The 23,309-nt window shown below is 42.0% G+C and overlaps 2 protein-coding genes across 8 annotated transcripts in view; both read right to left on the reverse strand.

Moving 5' to 3' along the window:
- CUBN (cubilin) overlaps positions 1-13,070 on the reverse strand; it is a 148,811-nt gene extending 135,741 nt beyond the window's left edge. The window contains exons 1-11 of one of the 2 annotated variants that reach the window (XM_087775875.1): positions 12,878-13,070; positions 12,594-12,723; positions 12,138-12,230; positions 11,091-11,129; positions 10,205-10,306; positions 9,169-9,272; positions 5,401-5,527; positions 3,784-3,952; positions 2,878-3,009; positions 1,590-1,685; positions 917-1,038 (exon numbers count right to left, since the gene is read on the reverse strand). In XM_087775875.1, the coding sequence (XP_087632001.1) occupies positions 917-1,038; positions 1,590-1,685; positions 2,878-3,009; positions 3,784-3,952; positions 5,401-5,527; positions 9,169-9,272; positions 10,205-10,306; positions 11,091-11,129; positions 12,138-12,230; positions 12,594-12,723; positions 12,878-12,996 (1,233 nt within the window). In that variant the 5' untranslated portion in view covers positions 12,997-13,070. Of the gene's footprint in view, positions 1-912; positions 1,039-1,589; positions 1,686-2,877; positions 3,010-3,783; positions 3,953-5,400; positions 5,528-9,168; positions 9,273-10,204; positions 10,307-11,090; positions 11,130-12,137; positions 12,231-12,593; positions 12,724-12,877 lie in introns of both variants that reach the window. The other variant, XM_087775882.1, reaches the window with a different exon arrangement.
- An 8,160-nt stretch (positions 13,071-21,230) lies between these two features.
- The window catches only part of TRDMT1 (tRNA aspartic acid methyltransferase 1), a 30,008-nt gene continuing 27,929 nt past the window's right edge, over positions 21,231-23,309 (reverse strand). For all 6 annotated transcript variants that reach the window (XR_015708476.1, XM_087775929.1, XM_087775924.1 and 3 more), the window contains one exon: positions 21,231-21,983. Coding sequence is in view for 5 of the 6 variants with exons in the window: in XM_087775929.1 (XP_087632055.1) it covers positions 21,883-21,983 (101 nt within the window). In the remaining variant the exon portion in view is untranslated. The remainder of the gene's footprint in view (positions 21,984-23,309) is intronic.

Here is a 23,309-nt window from a genome sequence, read left to right on the forward strand (position 1 = left end):
GAAGGTAACATATCATGGAATCATAGAAACATTTAGGTTGGAAAAGACCCTTAAGATCATTGAATTCATCCGTTAACCTAACACTGCCAAGTCCATATCACGTCTCATTTCCCCCCTGCCTCTCAGGATCATCAAAAGGAGGATATCCTCAGACCAATGTGGACAAATGGGATCAGACCTTACTGGAACAACAAATTCACCACTTGTGAACATTTCTCCAAAATCATAATCATAAATATCCTCCACAACAGAATTATCAAAATCCCCAGGTCTGCAGCTTGGACTTTCCTGAGCACAGCACACCTCACTGAGGAAGCCAAAAGGCCTTCACAGGGTCCCTGCAAACAAACTAAATGGTCACTGTGCATGAGAATGAATTCACACCACCAATCAGTAAAGGTCCAAAGCACCCGGCTACCAGCAGGAGTACAATCAGTTCCCACGAAGCACCCTTTCCATATCCATACAAACAGCCTGAGACTCCAGGGGGACTCTCACAACATCAGCCTAGGAACAAATAACTAACTGTACTGGATATTAACAGTCTGAAGGTGAGCAGAGGTACTGGTTTTGTTATCATGGGTAATTCCTCCATGATCCAAGGTGGTAAATTACTTCCCTGTCCCACCAGGGACCCAACTAATTCATCAGTTCTCCCGCACCAGCATCCCATCACTAGCCTGCAGTACCAGCTACAACCTCTCAGTTTATTAGTGCCAAAATTTCTGCCTCTACTTCAAACAGAAAGAAATGGCTTGTTTTCCCCATGTATATCCTTTGATCTCCCACTCCCCGCTGACCTTGCCTCATTACCTTTAGTATGTCTGCACTCAGTTTCCAGTCTCACCAGTCTCCCTATAGTTACTGGTTATAGCTACATATCGTTGTCACTAACTGCGAGGAGCCCAGCACTTACCAAGCACTGCCCATTTGCACAAGGGTTTTGCAGCTGACAGATATCACTGAGAGGAGAGCACCCGTTCGGCCCATATCCACTTCCAGTGTACCCAGATGTGCAGGAACAAAACGGCATTGGCCCTTAGGAGATGAGACAAGATACAGAAAGTAATTTCGTCCTTGTTACAATGACAATACAAATGACAATAAAGGTCCTTGACGTTTGGAAGCAGAGCCTTTATTTAAATCTAACTTATTTGATCTTTTGATACCTTCCCTGGTCAGCATCCAGTTTGACCACGAAAAGATCCCTAGGGTTGATTTGCGATGGGTACCTGTGAGTCCAAGGTCACCTTCGCGGGAAGTGGTGTGAGCAGTCAAAAGGTATTTATGGAAACAAGAAGAATAGTAAAAGCAGCTGAAACTGGAAAACCACATCAAAGAGAAATGGTGAAGATCTCCACATTTTTGTAATGAAATCTGCTCTTTGGTGAAGCATAAATCTATTTCTGTCAGTGTTTGTGGAAAACAAAACCTGCTGACCTGCCTGTAAATTCCTTTTGGTGAGGCAAAACTGACTGTGGAGAAGGGGCTGCAATCTAAATATGTGGCTACAAAGTGGATTCAGCATAACCAAACCCTCCTTGAGATTCACACTGGTATTACTTACAGTCCTTAGGAGAGCATCGTACCTGGAGCTGAGGTACAAGTAGCCAAAGGATGGCACCCTCCATTATTTATTGAGCAGATATCAACTTGGGTACATGTTTGTCCATCTCCCTCATAACCTGTTCAGAGGTAAATCTCGGTTAGTCTGTAACAAACTATGTTCTCTGAGAATCGACAGCAAAACAATCATCTGGTGAGAAAAAGACTAATTTATGGTGTAAAATCATAGTCTTCTGCAGTTAAAAAGTTGAGATAGCTGCTGAAGTAAAACCTGGCATATTTATTGTGGTTCTTACACTGCAGGGATGGATTCTGATTGTAACTAAATCCTCCCACGATTTTAGAAAAAAAGGTATATTAGTGCTAGCCAAATATGGGTGAGGTGAGTGAGGCCACAGAAGCTCATCTCTCTCAGCCACCATGTGCTGCCCTCCCTACGCGTCTGCACCCAGCCAGCCCCGACCACCTCCAGGCTTCCCACTGCACGCCAGAGCTGCCCTTGGGTCTCAAACACAACATCCAGCTCCTCTCGGGAGGCTCAGCAGGACCAAAGCACTGTAGCACGACTCTGCACGGCCAGGGCTGAGGTCCACTGCACCACATCAAAACTTGTCTGAGGCCACGTTTCCAGCGTGGTGATAGCCCTTCAGCACTCAGTACCTTAGAGCCTTCACTGCCTGCAGTCTATTGCCATTTAAATAGCAACTGAAAGGTCAATTAGAAACACTTTTTCCTGCTAGTATTTCTAGTATTGATAGCATGCATTTCATAAAACATTCTAAACCTCAAACCACAAATGATAAAGATGTAAGTCACGACTCCCACTGCTTGACCGGTACTGCAATGGAAACACTGCCTTCTTAGACAACATTAGACAACATTACCAAGGCTTTTTTTAAGACAGACAATACACCTGATTTATGGCACACAGGATACTCTCTCAATTAATACAGACAATGACATCACTATCATAATTACACAATCCTTGTTTCCCATTAATGATCTTATAAAGGAAGTACTTCGTCAAATCAAGGCTCTAACACTGAAAAGGGCTACCTAGTAGAAGAGAAACACATTTCAGAGGATCATCATTAGAGACATACTCTACAAAATGTTCATTAATAGCTGAAGCAGTCTGAATATACTTGGACTCATGCATTCTATATTACAGTGTTGCTTTGTGTATGTGATACTTCTTTATACAAAACCAATCTTCAGCTTTTTAAGTCTACCATAAAACAGGCTCAAATGTGTTGAATCTTCATCTTTTAAGCCTTTCCACAGTTTCGTCAACAAAAAAATCCATTTTACCTGGTGGACAGAGCCCACAGTGGAAGGATCCCATTGTGTTGATACATTGAACCATTGGCGCTGTTGAGCAGCCTCCATTATTACTTTCACATTCATCAATGTCTTGGCAGCTGTAGCCATTTCCTTGCCAGCCTAAAAAGAAGCACAGGAAAGTCATTAAAATAGAAAATGCCTGGCCTTTTCATTTTCTTCTTTGACCAGATCTTTTCATAGAGCAGAAAAACATGACTTTTGAACTTCACTTCATTAACGCAAGAGAAGACCTGTCCCTCTCATAAGTGATGAAAATTAATACTGGTCTGCAAAATAGGTTTCAAACACAACAGGGTGGAGATGTGTGTGCAAGAACATTTTATTTTAACTGTATTCTGGATATTCCAGAATCAAACACACTCTAACCTAAAGAGGAGGTAGTTCTGGTCTAGTGCACACATGTACAATTTGCAGCAAAGCTTTATCATAACTCTGGTTAAATACTTCAAATACTCCTCCTATACACACCACCTATGCAACTCAGGAAGAGCAATCACAGGTTATATGGCTTGAGGGGACAATTAGATTTTTATATTGCCTTAGGGCAGTGAGCATAAGGATATGAAAGTACTTCGGACCTGTTACATGAAGGTAATAGGATGTGATGGACATGAAGGTGCCTATGGGCCTACATATCAGGGTACATCAGACCTATTTAGATGCTCAGTTTAGGATGGGATAAATCATGCGTTAGACTCCATTGGCTGCATTACCTAGATAAGACATAACCTGCAGGCATTTATTCCCTAGAATACAGAGCAAAGCATTTCATGGAGTTACTCTCATCTGGATCCTGTATCTGTGCTTATGACATACAGCCAGTACTACCCATTGCCACCCCCTCCCGCCTGAGAGCGTGGAAGAACGTGATACCTGCAGGGCAGGGATCACATGAGTAGGAGCCTGGTGCGTTGTGGCACTGCACAAGTGGATTCTGTGAACACGGACGATTAGGGAGGCTGCATTCATCTATATCAGCACTGCAGGCAGGGCTGCCAGGAGGGGACATCCAGCCAGTGTCACAGATACAGTGGTACTTGGGCTGCCACAGCAAACATCACATCACATATTTAAGACAGTCAGAACAGTCAAGAAAAGGGCAGGAGGAGTTCATTTTATAAAATGTCTTTCAAACTATACGAAGAAAGCTTTCAGAGCATTACATTCTGCACATTCCATTTTAGAAGTTGCTTCGGTAGTTTTCTCAGTCTATTTCTTCCTCTGAATTTACCTATTTGGATTATGGAAGCAACAACAGGCTCATTCATTATGTTCATAAAAGAAACCTGTAATTTACCCCAAAGCTCCCAGAGAAAATGAACAGCAATTATGAGCTGTACATAAACATAATTAAAAGTCATCAACTTGCTTTGTAACCAGGGTAAACAGATCAGTGTAAGCAACCTGAAATCACCTTGGCTGTTTTCCTTTAAGCAAACTGTTCAGTAATCTGTGCAATGTGCAGCACTGACATTAAATTGCAAATATACGTTTTCTTTGAGGAAAAGAGTTTTCTCTCTTGTAAACTTTACTAATGGCCAGATTTCGGCATTTATCTAGCTTTGGTCCAATTAAAGCTAATGGGAGCTTTATTGTTGACTGTCACAGGAGCAGACACTGTTAAGCCAACACTGAACCCTTTTGAAAAGCTTTCTCCACAAAAAGTGAACAGAAAACAAGTGATGAGTTGTGAAAACTTTTACAAATTGAGCAAAGAATTTATTTTACAGCATAGCACAAAGAATATGTGGTGTGTGTGGAATGGTGCATGGGTGTATAGGAGTGTTAAGGAGCACAGGGTTGGCGGGGTTGTTTTGGAGGGCTGCTCTGGGTGGAAAGAGCCAAAGCTGGCATGTTCTGTATGTCCCTTTGGAGTGAACACCCTGTACCCAGATTCTCTCCCAAAAAGAATGAGCTGGCTTGCTCCAGAAGACCGTTCAAGTGTATGCTAGCATCCACCCAGTGCAGACTCTTGGAGAGCTTGGGCCTGGAGTCAGAGACCGAGTCCAACTGCCAGTGAGGAGCACCAAAGCTGAGCAGCAGCCACCCAGCCGCTATGCAGCCCTGGCGGCTCCCAGGCCACTGACAATAATGTTCCACAGGTATGCCTTTTCCCAGGAAAACCAAGATTCATGGTGTTTGTCCTTCTTAATCATTTAAGTAATAAAATATTCTAGCAACTTAGAACTCCACAAATAATGAACAGTAGGAATATTATGCTTCAAATAAGACTTTGGCTTATTCAGAGAATATTCCCAAGCTCCCTTTGGATGCAGTAGTAGATCTGATACTGTGACAAGTACCTCCAAAAAGGCACAAGGCATTCCATTCTTTCTGCTGTCCTTGGGACAACAGGGAGGTTATGTTGTACGGTGGCATTCCTTGCTGTTTTCCAGCAGCAGTGTGCGCTACGCAGTTTTGTGGTGCTCAGCATTATTTGTTGCTTATTCATGCTGTGCCATGTAATGAGACTTACACATTGTTCCTTACCTTGTTGGGCTGATCCCTGTCTGCATCTATGCAGATGCCATGCCCACAGAGCGTCTCAGATCCTCCCTGGCAGTCATCAAACTTCGAGGCACAGCGAGGCCCATAGGTTTCTGGAGTACAGGAGCAGCTAATGGTGAAAGCAGGCAGAAAAATCAAAATGTTGTCTTTATATAGCTGTTACGGATCACATATTGCCATAGTAAGAGATCATTCCCCACTCTTTTATTTATGTGGTGTTCCTTATGAAATCCATCTATTTAGCTGTACTGACAATCCCATTAATAATCATGCACAAAGGCAAGGCTCCTGTTCAGCAGAGACTCAAGAATCACGTGGGACTTGTGCATAGCCATGACTGTCTGACCCTATGGGAGAATCCACAGCCTTTTGTTACATTCATAAGCGAAATCCAGAAAAAAAGAAATGTCTAACATGAGACTTCAACAGATTATGAGCCTGGAAATCCCCACGCAGTCAGAGAGCAGGTAAACTTTGTGTTTCAGTTTATGACCCTCATATGATGCCAAATGCCTAAAACCCTACCTCTAGCAATATGCAGAAATGCCATGTCTGGCCTGTCCCAGAGAGCGGAGCACCTTCACACCCACACCTCAACATGTGGCAGCTGCTGTCTCAGCAGCAGCCCAGCTTTCAAGGAAGTGTGGTGGGCAGGAGAAGGCACTTGGGGCTGACGGGGTGGGAAGAACAAAGTGGTGGGCTGAAGGGAGGCATTCTACAGGGGAGATCTGGCTTGCAGGCTGCCAGCTGCATTGCACTGTTATTTATAGGGCTCACCTTACTCATAGCACTGTACATACGCGGTGGAACTGAAATTGGGAATTTCTAAGCCATGGGGTAACGTTTCCCTTTTCTCTGGCCCTTTGTTTCCATGTAGACCAAATCTGAGGCTCTGAAATACAACTGAAAGGGACCTAAACCTACAGAAGGCCTCCTATCAGTTCACCAGCTTTTTATTAAAATGACAGTAAGACACTTATTTGGATGCAAGTTATATGCTGCGATGTCTGCTGATGTCGGCTCCTCACAGAGACATATGGCAGGTACTCACCCTTCTTGGATTGCTTTTAAGCTGGCTAATGAAAAATAGACTGTAAAAGCATTTATCTGCAGAATTTGAATCAGGGTATTCCACAGGGTATTCCAGTGCAGCTGATCTGGACCTTGGAGCAATTTAATAAGCTGCTACTGTCCCTGCCATGGTGTCACATGCTCAGTTGAAATAGCAGTTTGATAAGCCAATTGCAGGTAACTAAACCCTGCGCCCAGGACAAGCAACCCACATGAACTTAGGCTTAAAAAAACTCACAATAGCTTAATGCTTAACTGCAGTTTGCAGTACTGTAAGACAGCATGTTCAGTATCGTAAGAGACGGCAGATAGACCAACACCATCTCACGAGCACAGTAGCTCAACCTGGGCAAGCACAGAGGCAACAGGTCAGGGAACCAGATCACCTTTGTATGTTCAAAGTACATTCAGAGCTGCATGTTCAACTTCAAAGGACACAGCAAGGCAAACTGACGAGCTCCAAAGGAGGACGACAACGGCACTGCCTCCTGCCTAGTCTGGCAAAGATTAATCTGCTGCCCATCTGAAGTTGCTCAGAGATCAGCTTCAAGAAGTAGGTCACACTGAAAGGAGCTTCAGCCCAACGGCGATGCATTGCTGCTCGGCACTGCCCTGGTTCTCTCCCATCACTGACGGCATGTTGTGATGAGGCCCCTGTTATTTTGGTTCTGACACAGAAGTCCGATAGACTTGGGGACTCTCACAGCCTTCCATCCAACTGATGCAATGTCCCATTAAGGTCCTGATTCAGGAAGGTGTTTCCTGGATACCTGCTCTTTTTCCTCATACTTCAGTGCTTTCCTGAATCACAGCTTGGAGCATGCAGATGAAGAATCTGAACAGGGAGTGAAGACTGCGTTATGCTCCATTTCACAGTACCTAATCTGGTACCTCCCTTTACCTGGTGTTATCTCTGGGGACTATGGAAAGTTAAATCTCACCCTTTTCTTTACCTGCAGTCCATGCTGGTGTGTATAACTACACCAGAGCAGGAGTGGGGTGACCCGGGTTGCTGGGTCCCAGAAAATTTAGCAGCAATGTTCTCACGGTTGTTGAGAAGAGCTGTGTCGCGCTCTACCTGGGGATGGATTTAGCATCTGGGGAGTACTCAGAAATAAGTAAGACAGTACATGAAGGGAGACTGTGAAGACAGCGCAACGGGATTGGGGAAAGGCCTAAACAATAATCCTGAGGGCGTAATGCAAAAGCAGTAACATTAAGATTTGGATGACTTATAAAGAGGTCTTAGTTCACTTCAGGAAGCACTGATTCAGCAAGTACTAAGGAGGGCAGGAACTACATTGGGGAAGAAACTTACAGGAATCATGACTGTACTAACACAATGATAACACTTGCAAGAAAGGCAAAGGGTTTGTCCTCTCAAACCTTAATTTAGTCACACACCTGTACACCACATCTCTGAGCACAGTAAGAAACAACAAGTAAAGGCAGGCTGCTTTGTGTGTCGTTTCCTTGACAAATGTCTGTGTTGGGGACAGCTGCAGGCAAGCTAGAAACATCCTTTAAAATCAAAGAAAAGCTGACAGGAAGCATCATGTACCAGGGACACCTCAGCAGGCTCGGTGTTAATGCTGGAGAGTGAGGAGCACTGCAGGAGAACTTCCCTTGTGTGAGGTTCTTCCAAGAAGTGACAAAGCACTATAAGCCAGTGTTAAGCCAAGCAAATATTTGTGGGGGCTAAGATTTTCATGCTGAAGCAGGAGACAAAATGCTTTGCAGAAAGCTGTGGCATGCTCTCCAGCCTGCTTGTTCCCATTGCACAGGGATAGCTTTGTATTACATCTGAAAGTTATTTATTTACCAGATTATTTGACATTTTGGAAAATAAGACACAGAACGTTCAGGCTGGCTTGCCCTGTAAACAAGAGCAAGTTTCCTAAGGAGCTGGGCACAGCCAGAGAAGGATATACTCCAGGGACCTCATGTCTATGAGGGCCCGCAGACAGGCAGCCCAGGCACCCTCCTGGCCAGCCGGCTGCAGACAGCATTTCTCTTCCCTTTCTGTCTGGCAGCACTGTGCATTGTCTCAGCAGCGCCTGTATTTCTGGGGGGTGTGAAGGCATTTCTCAGAGTTATGCGGTGCGCTGGGAATGCCAGTGATCAAGGGTGCCCATATATTCAGGAGGTTTCCAACAACTCAAAGCCTTTGCGGGGCCAAAGCTGTTCACCTCCTTCATCTCCTCACTCCCTTTGGTCTCAAGGGGTAGGTGATAATGAAGGGATGGTAACACAGCTGTGCTAGGTGGGTGCGTTGGCGAGTGCTGGTTACAGACCAGCATGCCGCATCTCGCTGCCCCATCTACATCTCATGATGCAGTAAATTTCTGTTAAAGCATCTGCACCTGCAACAGAGGGCCGGGTCACTGGAGCCAGTCTCCAGTTTGAAGCCTTCTTCCCCAGCATGGCTGTGTGATAAAACTGGTTCTTGCTGCTCTTCTTGTGTCAAAGCAGGCAATGGCTTCAGAGGGCCTTCTGTGTCTGCGGTGGGCTCGGTGTACGGTGTATTAAGGATTTTATATTCTCTCAGACCACAAGGGATTATAGTGCATAGATACTAAACAGACTTATTCCTAGAACTTGTGCTGCAGGTGTGATATGGGGTACAGAAATAGCAGAGTATTTTACACAGGATTTTTGTGTCTAGTTTTGAAAAGTTACCTGTAGCTGCCTGGTGTGTTCACACAAGTGGCTCCATTCTGGCAGCCTAACGCTGTTCCAGCATAAATCTGGCATTCATTAACATCCACTGAACACAGGAGGCCCTAAGATGAAATGGAAAACCAGTTTATTTTTCAAATAACTGAGAAATGAAGCAAACCATAGAGCCAATGTTTAATATAGTTTCCAAAGATATACAAACCATGGGCCGCTATCAACACAGCTTCCCTTATGAAACATCATAACAAAACTCTATTTTTCAGCTGTGTTTCTGTGACCCTGGTTATCAGTTAGATGGGGGATAAAATATTTCAGATGTTTGTAGAAAGCATATGGACAGCATAGTACTGTCATCCCCCCTACTTTCCAACTTGCCAGCAAAAGGCTCAGAAAACTTTCTTTCATATGGTTTCTATCAGAAGGTGTTGTTTTATTAAGACTGAAAGCACAGCAGTTTTGACCCAAATGTTGCTGAGACAACTTTCAGGTTGAGAGCCTTTGAGAAGAAGATATAACTTTTCCATCTCTAGTGCATGTAACAGCACCATTAAAGCCTTTGCCAGTAAAGTCTTTGGATTTAAAAAACTCAGAATGGGATTGATTACTTACACATCCATGTGTCTTATTTGTTTGAGTTTGAATAAATATCCTTCCCTTCCCCCATTCTCTCTCTATCTTTGCGTAAGATCAACAGCACAGCGTTCAGATCACTACTCAGCAAAAACCAAAGACTCATTCTGTACTGTGGGAACTGCCAAGCATCAGTGACTTCATGGGCAATTGCCCGCATATAACAGTGCAAGGTCTGGCCCAATGGTTTGGGCTTCGTTGTTTTGGTATATATTGATATTGTTGAGAAGCAAATGTGTTGCCCTTCAACCAAACGATGAGTGTAATACTGCTGCTTTGCTGTTCAGTACATCTCACTCTGTCCTGAGCAACCTTAAAATGCTATGCTTCATCACAATTACACTAAGTCAGGTGTATCCTTACAGTCAAAATACACGCTCTGTATTCAAGGAGGCTAAAGACTCACCTGCCAGTTGCTGGGACAGAGGCAAAAGAAACCATCCAGTGAGTTTACACAGGTCCCTGAGTTCTCACAGGGGTTACTGCTGCAGGCTTTCCTCTGGATAGCCTGAAATCCAGGAAAAGAGCAGAAAATGAGGTTCCTGCTTACTTGGTGTTTCATTAGCATTTATTTTCAAGACAAACTTTTTTTTTCTTTTTTTTTTTTTCTCATTCTTTCTTGTGTTCCCCTCCCCCCCTTTTTTTTTCAGCAAGGTTGATTTGTAAAGGTTTTGAGCTGTTTCATTTATCCTTGTACAAAATAATGACTAATATAATTGGTCTTACACAGGATGGCCGGCTGCAAGCACTAGGATGAGAAAAGCCCTGTAAGAAGTCAGTACTAGCAGAGACTGTTCTTTGGCAGCAGACTGTGAGTCTAGATTGAGGGTTATCTTGTCTTCTCAATCCCATGGGTGACTCATTTGACAACTGCTTGTACTGGCAGCTGTAGCTGTGGCTTGTCACAAGCTCAGTGGAGAAGCAGGTGACAGCTGAAAATTAGCTATTTCCAGTACAATATAAAATCCAGTTTGAATTCTCTAGTCTTTGTCTTGACAGATCAGCGACGGAAGAGTTTACTTCTCCTTGGTATCTAGTTGTTGTTCTTGAGTCTACAACTGTTTTTCCTTTAAAGAATGCAGGCTCCTACACAGTTTATATTTTGTAAGAAGGCATTTCACCTCCTCCACAAATCCTGGCTTTTTTTTACCTCCTGTTACCAAAAAAAGTTTTCCTGAGTAATGCATGAGAGGAAAGAAATCATTTAGCTATTTAATCATTGTAACCTCACTTTATTTACCTGAGGCTGGGTTTTTCTTTTTTGATCTCTAGTTTGTTTCCCATTTACTCACCTGCTCTAAGCTTTGAAGTTTGTTGTCAAGACTCACAATCTGCAAGAGAAATGCAAATTACATTGTGCTTTGTACGAGAGTGACCACAGACGTACGTGCTGGATGCTAGCAGGCTAACAAAATATTCTCTTTTGAGAAAAGAGAATAGCTGGTATGTGAAACCAGGTGACAATCAGGTTCAAAACAGGCCCATTCACTGGGATTTTGGTGTTTTAGGCTGTTCAGAAAATGACAGCTTAAATATGTCCCAGTTTGGCTCCAAAAAGCAAGACTCAGTCTTGTGAAGATGTATTCAGGTGCTCAACGTTGCGAATGTGAATATTCCAGTGGGATTGTTTGGGTGCTCGCATGCATGCGAAGGCTGGAGGTCTGAGGCAGTACACCGAAAGCCAAGAAAAGGTTCACCATAGCTCAGTGGGTTATAACCACAAACAGCAAGCTGACACTGAATCAGGAAATATGATGGATACGTGTTAGCGTTATTTCCCTAAATGGAAGTCTCTTAGGCCATAAAATATTTTCCTATAAGGAACTTCTGGCAACACTGTAACAAAAGACACTTAAACCAAGTTAGACAAATGTTTCAAAATCCTCTGTTGGAGAAAAATCTTTAGTAGCAGGGATGAGACAAAACTAGTGCATAGGTCTCTTCTTTCCACTGCAAACCCCTATAGCCCATTTCACCTATGGAACGGAATGTCTGTGTAACAGCTATAAGAACATATACGGTCCATTTCCTGAATTTGGTGGGATTTCACTTCCATAAATATTTGAGGATACAGTCCATAGAGATGTTGACAGTGAACAAAAGAAGAATCCTGGTAACTGGAAATCATGGGATTTACAAAAATGTTTCTATTGTCTCCAGAGTTACTGAATAAGTATCTCAACATTAAACATAGACTCTGAGCCGATGTTAAATATGGACTCTGCCCTAGTTCCCTGAATTGGAGTTCAGAAATACCAAAACAAATCAGGTAACGATGTTAATCTGAGGAATGGAAAACTGCGGATGCTGGAGGAGGATAACATGAGGTTATGGCTCACCTTGGAGGTCAGCAGAGCAACCTGCTGGGACACGTTCTGAGAGGCACCATTGGATTTTTTAAGCTCTTGAATCTCTGCGTTACTTTTTCTCACCTAAATTTAAACAACAGAGATAATGTAAAAAAAGCTTGGCTTTTTCAAAAGCTTACAAATGTAAACAAGCTTTGCTTTTTCAAAAGCTTAGGAAGGTTTTGTTCTTGCTTAACTTTACTATTATAAAGTCCACTTAAATACAGAGAGCTCTGTTACATGCAAAATTTAATCTTTTAATTATTTTCTGTAACGGCATGATTACTTTACAAGTCTGCAATAACTTACTGTCATATTAGAGGGCTGACATAGATAATATAAAATAACAATCATACAAAACACATCAAACATTTGCTAAGACAAATTCTGAAGACAAACATGCAAAACTGAAAACGATAACATATTAAGAAAAAGTAACTATATCACCTGACTAAAAAGTTCTGCAAGGTCTTCTTCATTAATTTTTATTTTCCCCAGTGGTCCAGTTCTAAATTCAATATTTTTGCTGGAGCCAGCGTGGAACACTAAATTACCCTGCTCTGAGGATAAACGAGGCCTGTTGTATTATGGAAAAAACAAAGAGATCGTTTAGTTACACATATCTGCCACAGAGTATGTAAAGAAGAGCTGCAGTAAAGCCACCCTGTTCCCATTACTGGCACTTAGAAGCCACCATATGAACAAATCCATTTGCAAGCAATGGTACTTACTGCTCGTCATAAATGGTTCTTTTCTGCCTCTTTTTTTCATAGCGGTTTGATTCACAGCTCAATCCAGTAAGTAACAATAATGCAACTAAAAGCCCAGGAGCAGGAGCAGCCCAAAGCATTGCTCTCCTCCAGCTGTCCTGCGTTTGAAGTGAAACCTCCAGTGCTGAATTGTGCTGTTATGAGCCCAGGTGCCCTTTGCTCTCACACAGCTCTTTATTCACAAGGTGCCCATTCTGCTGTCTTCTCTTGCAAGGGTGAACTTTATCTCGGGTATCTTAATTAAAGATTGACAGTGTGCAAATCCTCTAGACGTTACATGCATTTTTCTCTTTTTGTCTTTTGGTTTCAGGAGCTTTGAAAGATCATTAATGGAATTCTGCTTGTATTTTATCATTATGTCTTTGACCTTTGTACAGCTGAGCACCCCTGTGCCTCAGAGCACCTTGTAATCTGCAGCTGGCTACTGCAGGAATGGCTCGCTCTCCCCACATGCTGCACCACACGGGTGAAGGAAAGATTATTTGGCAGTACTAAAGGACGTAGATTGTTACCAAAAAAAAAAAAAACAACCAAACCAAACCCCACATATAAAACCCACAGTGGCTGGCAAGGAATATTTGTATTGAAAGAGAAGCTTCCAGCCAATAATTTATTGGGCAGATGACACAAACAAGTTAGCGGTACCAAACAGCATCCCATGGATTACAATTTTAACCAAATATGGTTGCTCTGACTCAAGGATGACTCAGTCCCCAGATGCTGGGGAAACGATCACACACCAAGGGGACTGCATTTTGTTTGGCATGTGTAGGCTATCTTCATTGCACACACTAGGGCTTCAAAATTCAAGGCTAGCCATAGACAATGCGGAAGGCCAAGGAAGAATTCCAAAGAGGCTCAAAAGTAGTAAAAAAATGCAAATCAACACATTCTGAGAGACAAAATTTGAATCTTGACCCCATTTTCCTCTACTCTTAGCAGTACCTCGCAGCCTTCTCAAAAGAAGTGTCCCACCCAGATGCTTGTCGGTACTTGTCTCAGGGGCCCAGGCTGTTGCTGCTGGAAGCCATGGCAGAGTCCATGTCCCACCTCCCATTTGCTTTTGCCAGAGTCTCCATATTCCCCTTGCACCAAGACCTTGCTGTGCTTTCTTCTCCCTGCTTGGGGGAGTTTTGTGTATCTTCCTTCCTCATGCTAGGAGCTACCTGAACCTCCAGGCCCACCACCATTCATTTTGATTTTCCTTTTTGTTTAGTGGACAACTCATTCAGGTTGCTCACATTTCAAAACTCTACTGAGAAGAAAAGAGTAGCAACAGTTGTAACTGCTCTTGCTCAAAGACTGTGGAAATGGGTGCGAAGCCAGGACAGCTGATGTTTGTGGTGCTGCCACAGGTAACAACTTGATCCTTACTGTGAACAACTGTAATGTCTGAGATTATACCAGTTGCATCCCACCACCTCCACCATTTCCTGTTGTTTGCATAAAAACTAGATTTTTATCACATTTTATTATCTGTGTTTTTAGAAACTTATCTCAGAATTCAGAACAGGGTGAGCCTCCTGACCATCTTTCTCATGCTCGCACAGACTGTGATGCAGGTAACCCAGCAGTTGCTGCTGCTGCCTGGAGGTCTGGAAGGGCAGAGGGGAAGCTCCTCCTGAGCCCACGGGGCACAGCCCATCCCACGTGCCTACCGCTGCAGCAGCAGCAGCTCAGCTCGCGGGATATTCACCCGCTCTGCAGCAGCCTGTGGCCTCCAGGAGACCGGATCTATCAGCAACAGCTGCCAGAACAGAGGAACATGAGGAGGAATCACCACGTGTTGTCCTTTACCATCACAGGGGATAGTGTTTACATGAAAATACAAAATTGTATCCTCAGTTGTTGAAAACTATCACTGCTCCATTCAAACCAAGTGAGTTACAATATTTTACACCAGCTGAGGATCTGTCCTCACACATTTTTTTATTTCCTATTCTGCTCTTTGCTCTGAGAACCCTGTTCACAAATAGGAGAGCACAGATAAATTATCGATGTCTCTGTCTAGTCGACAGGACACCTTCTGCCTCTGGGTATCCTGGTACTGTTCATTAAACTAGTGTTCACTAACATTCTTCATGTCAGTTCTGATGTCTGTCTGGGTTTTTTTGCTTGTTTTGTTTTGGTTTGTTTTTTGTTTTAACAGTCTATTGAGTTTTTATAACCGTCAGTTGGGTGTCAACTTGAAGAAACTATGGGCCAACTAAACCTGCACTTCCTAGCAGGCTCGTTGAACATATACATACTTCAGGGACTTTCTTGCACAAAGTCCACTGTACGCTGGCAGTTTTCAGCCTGGACTTCAGCTGTGACCCACAAAATCCTTCCTTTTCTCTATTCATTTCTTTTGCATACTGAGTATGCATTGTCCCTCTCTGATGCCTGTCAATCTTTGATTCAAGCTCCCCTTTCCAACTAATTAACTCCAATACACCAAATGGCCAATGAGCAATAAGCCATAGAGGATGGGGAGAAAGCTGCTAATGCAAGGAGGAAGAATAAATAAGTCTTTTCACCTTCTCTTCATGCAGTCTTTACAGCTTAGAAAATGGCTGACCTGCAGAGCAGGTGACTTTGACTATGCACTGATAATAGGATGGAAAGAGAGCTCTGGACATCTATCTAAACCTTGCATGACACACTATTTTCCATTTCATTAGACCTTCCAGATTCTAGTTAATTTACTCTCTATTCCTAGTGAATGCACCAAGTTGGGAAATCTATAAACCATTTAAGGAGAAAAATAGGTTCACACCTTTTAATTTTACTGAAATATATTGGATTGAGACATTATTTTTGGAGGAACAGAATAGAAACCCTGCAAATGTCTGGCATAAGAATAGGGGCTGTTCTTCCTAACAAGGAGAGCTGGCATGAACCCTTCCTCCCGGGACAGATCGTTCATTACCTTGTTGACATTATGGCTGAGGAAACACCTCTAAAGAGGATAGGTTGTGCACAGACTTGACAGGAGGTAATGGAGCATTTGTCTCTATCTAATTCTGGTTGAAGTTCATCTTGTACTAGCAGGGACTACAATTTACCACCATCTTGTGTAGCTGAGTGAAACAAAATGGTGGTATCCCTCTATTTCTCCAGCAGTATGTGCCTGCAATGCAAAGATGCCGCTGTAGAAGACAAGAGTTGACTCAGATTATGGCCAAAAATTCAATACACATTAATTGTGCCTAGGAAGACAACTCAGATTCAGAGACATGACATGAGTCTGTGACAATGCTCCCTTTTTATATGGGGGAAGGGCAACTATTGGTGTGAATTGTAATCTGGTTAATTTTTTAATGGAAGACTAACAATTAATCCTTTATTTTGTCCTCTAGATGCCAGGAAGATCCCTGCTATTCAATATTATGACTCAAATATTTGCAAATAATGATAAATCCAGCCCCATTGCTGGTTTAATCCCGAGCAGCGCACATTTACCTGAGTTTCCCCTCAGCTGAGGTCATGTCTCCCAGTACTTCCATCTTCACTTCCCTGGATCCTCCTTCGTCTTTCCTCTTTCTAATAATACTCCAGTGTTCAAAAGCGACACACGACATATGAAGCAGCACTGTTACCTCCATGATACAAATGTGCAAATTGCTGGTGTAAACAACGCTCCATCTCGAATTCAGCACTTTCTGTATGTCCCTATAGCTCTGAGACAACCAAGCACTAAGCTCTTATTAGGCCCTATACAGAATATCAACAACCACAAGGTTTACATCAAACAGGGGTGATTCTGAAAAATAATGTTCCCCTTTCTGCCCCTTACCTATAACCACCCACCATCGCTTCCTTCCTTCTCTTTACTTGTGTCTGGAGAGTTTCATGGCCGCAGCACCTTCCCCAGGGGCTGCAGCAGCTGCAAGACTCCATTTCCCATGCCACTCCTTTTGGATTTCTTTTACTTTTCAGCATACTGCCCGCTGACATCTGCTTAAGATTTTGCTCCCTCAACACAGCTGATGAAGTTAGTTAAGTTACCTGCTGATAAGTTAAACTAACTGGCCAAGAAATCTAGGTTTTCAGTTTTTAACAGCAAATAACAGAGAGATGAGTTCTGATTTAGTTAGCTACTTCAGCTGGAATTGATCTACTGTCCCAATTCTTCCTGGGTTCCTTTATCACAATGAAGGCAGTTATAACATATATTAGTTTCTTAGTTTCATTATGAGACTCATATTTTGGTTCTTCTATCTGATTTTTCTTCCTACATACGTTGTTTCTACAAACCACCAACCACTTTGATGCTTCCTATTTTCTGTTTCATTCTTTTTTGAAATTAGGTTCATGAAAAGTTTCCAGTCAGTTACATTGGCTTTGTTCTTTTCTATTGATTATTCCAGTCCTTTTAGCACATTCCAATTGCTTTAACATACATTGGAGTTATTTTTAGGGACTTCCATTTGTATAGTCACCCTTCTCCACCAATAACCCTAAAGCCATGAATGGACCTGGCTGCACAACCTCCCTCAGATTCATTCTATTCTGGACTGTTGGCTTTATTGAGAGGCTTAGATCTGAGACAAGTCCATAAATCATTTGCTGTGTATTGATGCTGTGATTACAAATATTGGCATTCTGTCACCACACAAATACAAAGAAGTAAGAATGGTCATACTGTGTTAGAAAAAGATCCATCTAGGTCAGTACCCTGTCTCCAACAGTGGCCAAGAGCAGATAGTTAGGAAATGAAGGGTACATGAAGGGGCAAGCACATACAGTACCTCTCCTAGGTACAGTCTTAGCCTCCATTTATTTGCAGTTCGGGAACTTCTTCAGCCAGAAGTCTACGTACTCAGTACTCTCAAAGGATTTTTCTTCCATGAACTTGTGCAGTCTTCTGAACTCTTCCCCATGCTTCACCTTACAACACACGTACAATGAATGAGTAATGCCACACGGTAAGTAAGATCAATAGACAGTCAAAATGCCCCATAAAAAAAGTAATTCTAAGTAGAATCCCATTTTTAAGTGTAATATTTATAAGCAGAATGGGGTTAGTTTCTTTTTTTAAATATATACAGGGCAAACATTTGAACTAATCAAAACTATTTATTATTGTCTAGGTATGAGAAAACATATTAGCACAATCAACATGCTTTGCTTCCAAATGCCAGCTTGTAATTTAAAAATGTTTGAGCTACAACAGCCCAGCGCATGGACGGAAGCACAAGACAAACATGCTCTCAACAAAGCTGGGATTTCAGGATGTATTCCTGGGTTTAAAATCAGAGAGGCTCCCCACTGGAGGAGATTTTAGGGACTTCTTTGCTGCAGAGTTTTCTGAATCCCCATGAAAAGCTCCCAACCAGAGTGGCCACCTGAAGTTCCCTCTAACAACCCTCTCTCACTACGTGGTGTATTCCACTCAATTTGAGCCCCTCCAACTCTGCTTCTTGCTTCATCAGACCTCTTACCAAAAAGATCCCTTGTCCGCGCTTCCTCCCACTGTCAAACGGACCAGGTGGAGGAAAGATAACAACTCTGTCTTCTCTTCACAGATAGCTGCCTCGTCACCTAAGGCCACATATTTCTTTTCTTCAACAGCTATAGAAATTCCCCAACCCTTGTAATCAAATAAAGAAAAAATTAACACAAACTTCTTCATGCTCTTCGCAACAACATTTAAATTGACATACTATCACTACTCAATACTTAATCTTCCCTGGTGTCTTGGATCTCAGTTATCTATTCAAACAAGTTGTTACTAAACAAGCATAAACTTCCCTAACGAGGCTGTAACATTAGAATACTCACGCTTGCACGGGCAAAACAAAAATGGTTACTGGAATTAATTTTGGGCTCTACGCCTAGTTTCTTAAACTTTCACGTTATTGTTCCTCAGATATTTCTTTGACCGTTTCTACTTTATACGCTATTTAAGACATATGATAGTGTTCTCGGTCAATGGTTTTCCAGCCTGTAATACACAGATTCCTGATGATCCTTATACTCCTCCCAAGAGGGTGTGCAAAAGGTAAGATAAAAAAGCCTGTGGGCAGGAGCCTTACCTTCACTGCATGGAAGGATGCACCTCCACTGGAAAATTTTGAGTTCGTGTATGAAAAAATATTCAAACCCACTGCATTAAACAAATGGTATTTTAGTAACTTCACTGCTACACAGGTTTCTTCATGAGTACAAGGAATCCCTAGATTAACTCAGATAAAAACAAGCTTATGTAGGTAAGACATTCTGTAAGGCAACACTGCAAGCTTCAAAAATGACTGCATAAATATGACACCAGCAAATATGACATTCTTCTCAGTGGAGCTTCTCAAGTTTGAGGGAATGCAATCACACCATCTCACTCAGATAATTAAATGTGTTTCAGATGTGCAGAATAAGTGAGCTACAAAACCAAAAATCAGATTTTGGAAATCTCCTTCCATTTCCAGAGCTGTCTTCCAGATTTCACTCATTTACCTTTCAGCTGCTTTTGTAATCACATTTCATTGCTGTGAAAATGCTTAAGCTGAAGTTGCAAAGTCCAGCACTGATGTAGGCTGCAAAGTACTTATGACTAGGAGACTGCTCGGAAAAGAAAGCAATGTGATCATCAAATGAGGTCAAGCAGGTGCAACGTAACAGAGCTCAGTAAACGAGTCTAATAATGACAAACAGATGGAATAAGAAGCAGTCACTCAATTTAGCTGCACTGGTATTCCAGGGTTAGCAGTGGTAAAATACACAAATAACGTATTTACAACTCTGAAATCTGTTCTTTCAAAATATCTCCTTCAGAAACAGCTCTGATTAGCAAACAGATTTCAGTCTTCACAATCACATTGAATTAAAATTCACTGTCAACATGTAACAGGCTGTATTGCAATATCAGTTTTAGATGCAGCTAGGTAACTTTCAACTTACACTTTAATACTGCTTGCTTATGAGTGGCATAAAAATCATTAAAACATGTTTTACAGATTAAGGAATTGAAAACTAATTGTTACCAGTAATATTTTGCCAAATATTATTATAGCGAGGCAAAATGAACACACTATTTACATGGTTTAGCAGAAAGAAATCCCAATTTATACATAAAATTGATCTCCTTTGTTTTAATTTCAATGTTTGGATCATGTTAGATAGCAACAGATCTTCCTATTATCACGTTTCTCCCAAGAACAAGACCATATAGCTACTAGTTATTGATCTGGCTGATAAATCTACACAATAATCACCATGTAAACAGGCAACTGTGGTTCATAACACTGTCAAAACCACACTTGCTCTTTGCAGTTTAGTAGTAGGCACAGCCTAACGTTAGTCTAGTACATTTTTGCCATTACAGTACTACAAGAACCCAGGTAAAAAGAGACGCCAACCTCATCCTTCTCTAGAGCCTAGTCCAGAACATTTTTAGGAGAATCCATTTCCATTTCTCTTTTATAGCTGCAACAGCCCAAGTGGTCCAAATGCTCTTAGGGAATGCGACAGGCTGGAGTAGGTCAACCCAAGCTTTTCCTGGTTTAACAGTCCAGAAGCAGCATGCAAATCAAGACTGAAGAAGAAATACACAAGGAGTCAGCATAAGATAAAGTGCAGCACAAAAGAACAATACCAAGCTCATTTTCTTTTTCAGGAGGACTACGGCAGATGAGAACAGCTGCAGTATCTCTACAGCAGCTCTATTCTCTATTCTTTAGTTTCTCCTGCATTACCAAGCCTAGATGCAATACGCCACGACTGTTCCCATGTCATCTCATAGAAAAAAAATAGTAAAAAAACTAAGTCTCTTTCAGAATTGAGGGCTTTAACAACTTACTGCTTTGGTGTACGGGAACTATGATCAATCTAAGGAATCCTTCGGTTTTGTGACACACCAGCTCCCTCATGGATGCTTACTGTCACCTTGCCTTTTCCTCCCTCAAGCTGCTTTTTCTCTAGATACCAATATATATTACCTGTAAGTAAAAATAACCACCGGAACATGTGGTTCTTTAGAAGGCTTTCAGTTTTCCCAGAGTTTTCTCTATTGTTTCAGGGATATTAAACTCACAAGACTTGGTGATTAAAAAAACATTCCGTCCAGCTCTATGTATACAGCTGTGGCACTCTGGATGGCCATATGCAGTGGTTCCATCGCAACATACGCTCCTAACCCCAGTACTACTATCAAGTTTTGTGAATAAATCTTCAGAAGAAGCCCACATAGTTTTTCTCCAGTTCTTACGCCATAGGAACCTAGACATGGAGCTTTTAAATTTTTTTATGTCTTTTATGTGTAGGTCTTTGGTAAGAAGCATTGATCTTATCCTGAATAATGTAAGTGAGAAAAGAAACAGGCAAGTTATTGTCAGGGTTGTGATAGTCTTGAAATATTTTTATTCAGCTGCACCTAAACAAATCATTCCAGAGAGATACAGTTGGGTTCCAGAAACCTACAAGTGTTTAGAGAGGATGTGACAACCATAAACTAAGGATGACACTGTCTTTTTAAAAATTGTATACAAAATACTGAATTTAATAGTTTCATTAGCTACAAAAAACACATCAAAATTTCAGATCATACATACAATAAATCTTTTAAGAATGGATCACTGATATTTACAGATGAAGACATTTTACATGCAGAACTTGTCCTCTGCACTTAATTAAAACAGCTTTGACATTTACAGCCTTTTTATACTGTACTACGTTTTAAGATAAAATAAAATAGTCTTACCCATTTTCATTGAGGTATATATAAATGCTGCTCTTTTTCATTTTGCAAACTACAAAGGACATTTAAATACAGCAATTAAGTCCTGGAAACTTGCATTTAAATAAAACACCTCTACAGTGCAAATCCACTACAAAAGCAAGGTATTAAAAATATATCAGAACTGTTCAACAAAATGTCTGGATGGATATTTTGGTAAGCTGTGACTTTTGTTCAGCTGCCATCAGCTTTCTCTTGAAAGATGGAAGTATTTTCTATCACCAGTCCGTACTCATCAGATTCAGGTTCTAAATTATCCAAGTAGAACGGAGATCAATTTTGCCACCACATGTACATTGAGGCTGTTTCCCAGAAGACGGTAGCGTTGCTTTATTGTTACTTTTTCAGGAAAGCCTAAAACAAAACCATGTAGTGCAGTGTCATTAGTCTGGGTTTGTTCCTAGCTTTTAGTCTACTCCTTTTTTCAGTGAACAGTTCTTAATGCAGTTATCACAGATTGCAGCAGGGTTCACCTCCCCACCCCCACCTAAAATTCACAAAGTTACAGAAATAATTCCCAACCAGTGCATTGGATTTGTATCAGTTCTTCCATTAGCAGTACTGCCATCCCTAAGGTTTAACAAGAAGCCTCAAAAAAATTCCTCTGTTGTGCAACTAATGCCGATCTACCTTCTCTTCATATAGCATCCAGCCGTCTCAGGTAGGGGCAGCAGCACCTAAAACACTGCACAACCACTACTCTACAGAATGTCCACAGAAGAACATGGCCACGGCAGAAAGAAAATGTGCCGATTCTGCAGATGGACTAAACTGCATTTCTCAAGAAGCTTTCTGTACTTCCATCTGAGCCCCTCTTACCAGTTGAGGCAAATCAAATGAGTCTCGCAATGCAATATATCACCAGTACAGATTAAGCTATGAGCAAGGCTTATTCAGTGACTGATGAAGCAGCTGAACAATTTCCCATGTAATTCAATGCTGACCCTGTCAAATGCACTCAGAAATACAGACAGCATCTGAAATGTCCTTCTCATGGTAAGTGCATGGACTGGCAGAAAGAAGGGAGGCCCAGAAAAAATTAAATTGGTCCAGGTATTGTGAAAGGGCTGTGTTATGTATTGAGCGTACAAAGGTGACCAAGCTTCTGAGAATGAAGAAGTTGCCAACAGCCAGCAGGTCTGCTTTAACTGCCCTTGCTTGCACTCTTAGCTCACTCCAGCTGTGAGCTAAAGTATATTTGCTTCAACTTGAGTGAAAGATGAACAGCAGTGGTGATTCAACCATTAGGGTCATTTGCTAAGCTGCTGAAACCTGATCATATTCAATTATTTGATCATTCCCTAAGAAGAAAACCTAACTTTGAGCCCAAGGCCATCACCAGCCAGATTAGCTTTGATACATAAACACATTGTGTGTGCAAGTAGTGATATGTATGTTCTGAAGTTTTCATAGCACTTCAGAAAAATCCTCTCTGAGGGATTGCTCAGGAGACAACATGGTTGGACAGTTGCTGAGCCAAGGGTGGAAAGCTGAGGAGGAGGTGTCTGGGAGGAGTTGTTCCATCCTTCTCTGCCAGTTATTAATGCCTCGAATGTGGACTGCTTTGGTAAACACATCTTCTGCCAGCTCCATCCACTCTGCCCCGCTTCCTGGCACTCACATTTGGGCAACCGTTCTTCTCATTTTGGAACAATCACTTGCACTCCCACACACACTTCC

This window comes from Nipponia nippon, unplaced genomic scaffold (genome assembly GCF_047370975.1).
Source record: "Nipponia nippon isolate SJK-2023a ecotype South Korea unplaced genomic scaffold, ASM4737097v1 scaffold_1, whole genome shotgun sequence".
NCBI lineage: Eukaryota > Metazoa > Chordata > Aves > Pelecaniformes > Threskiornithidae > Nipponia > Nipponia nippon.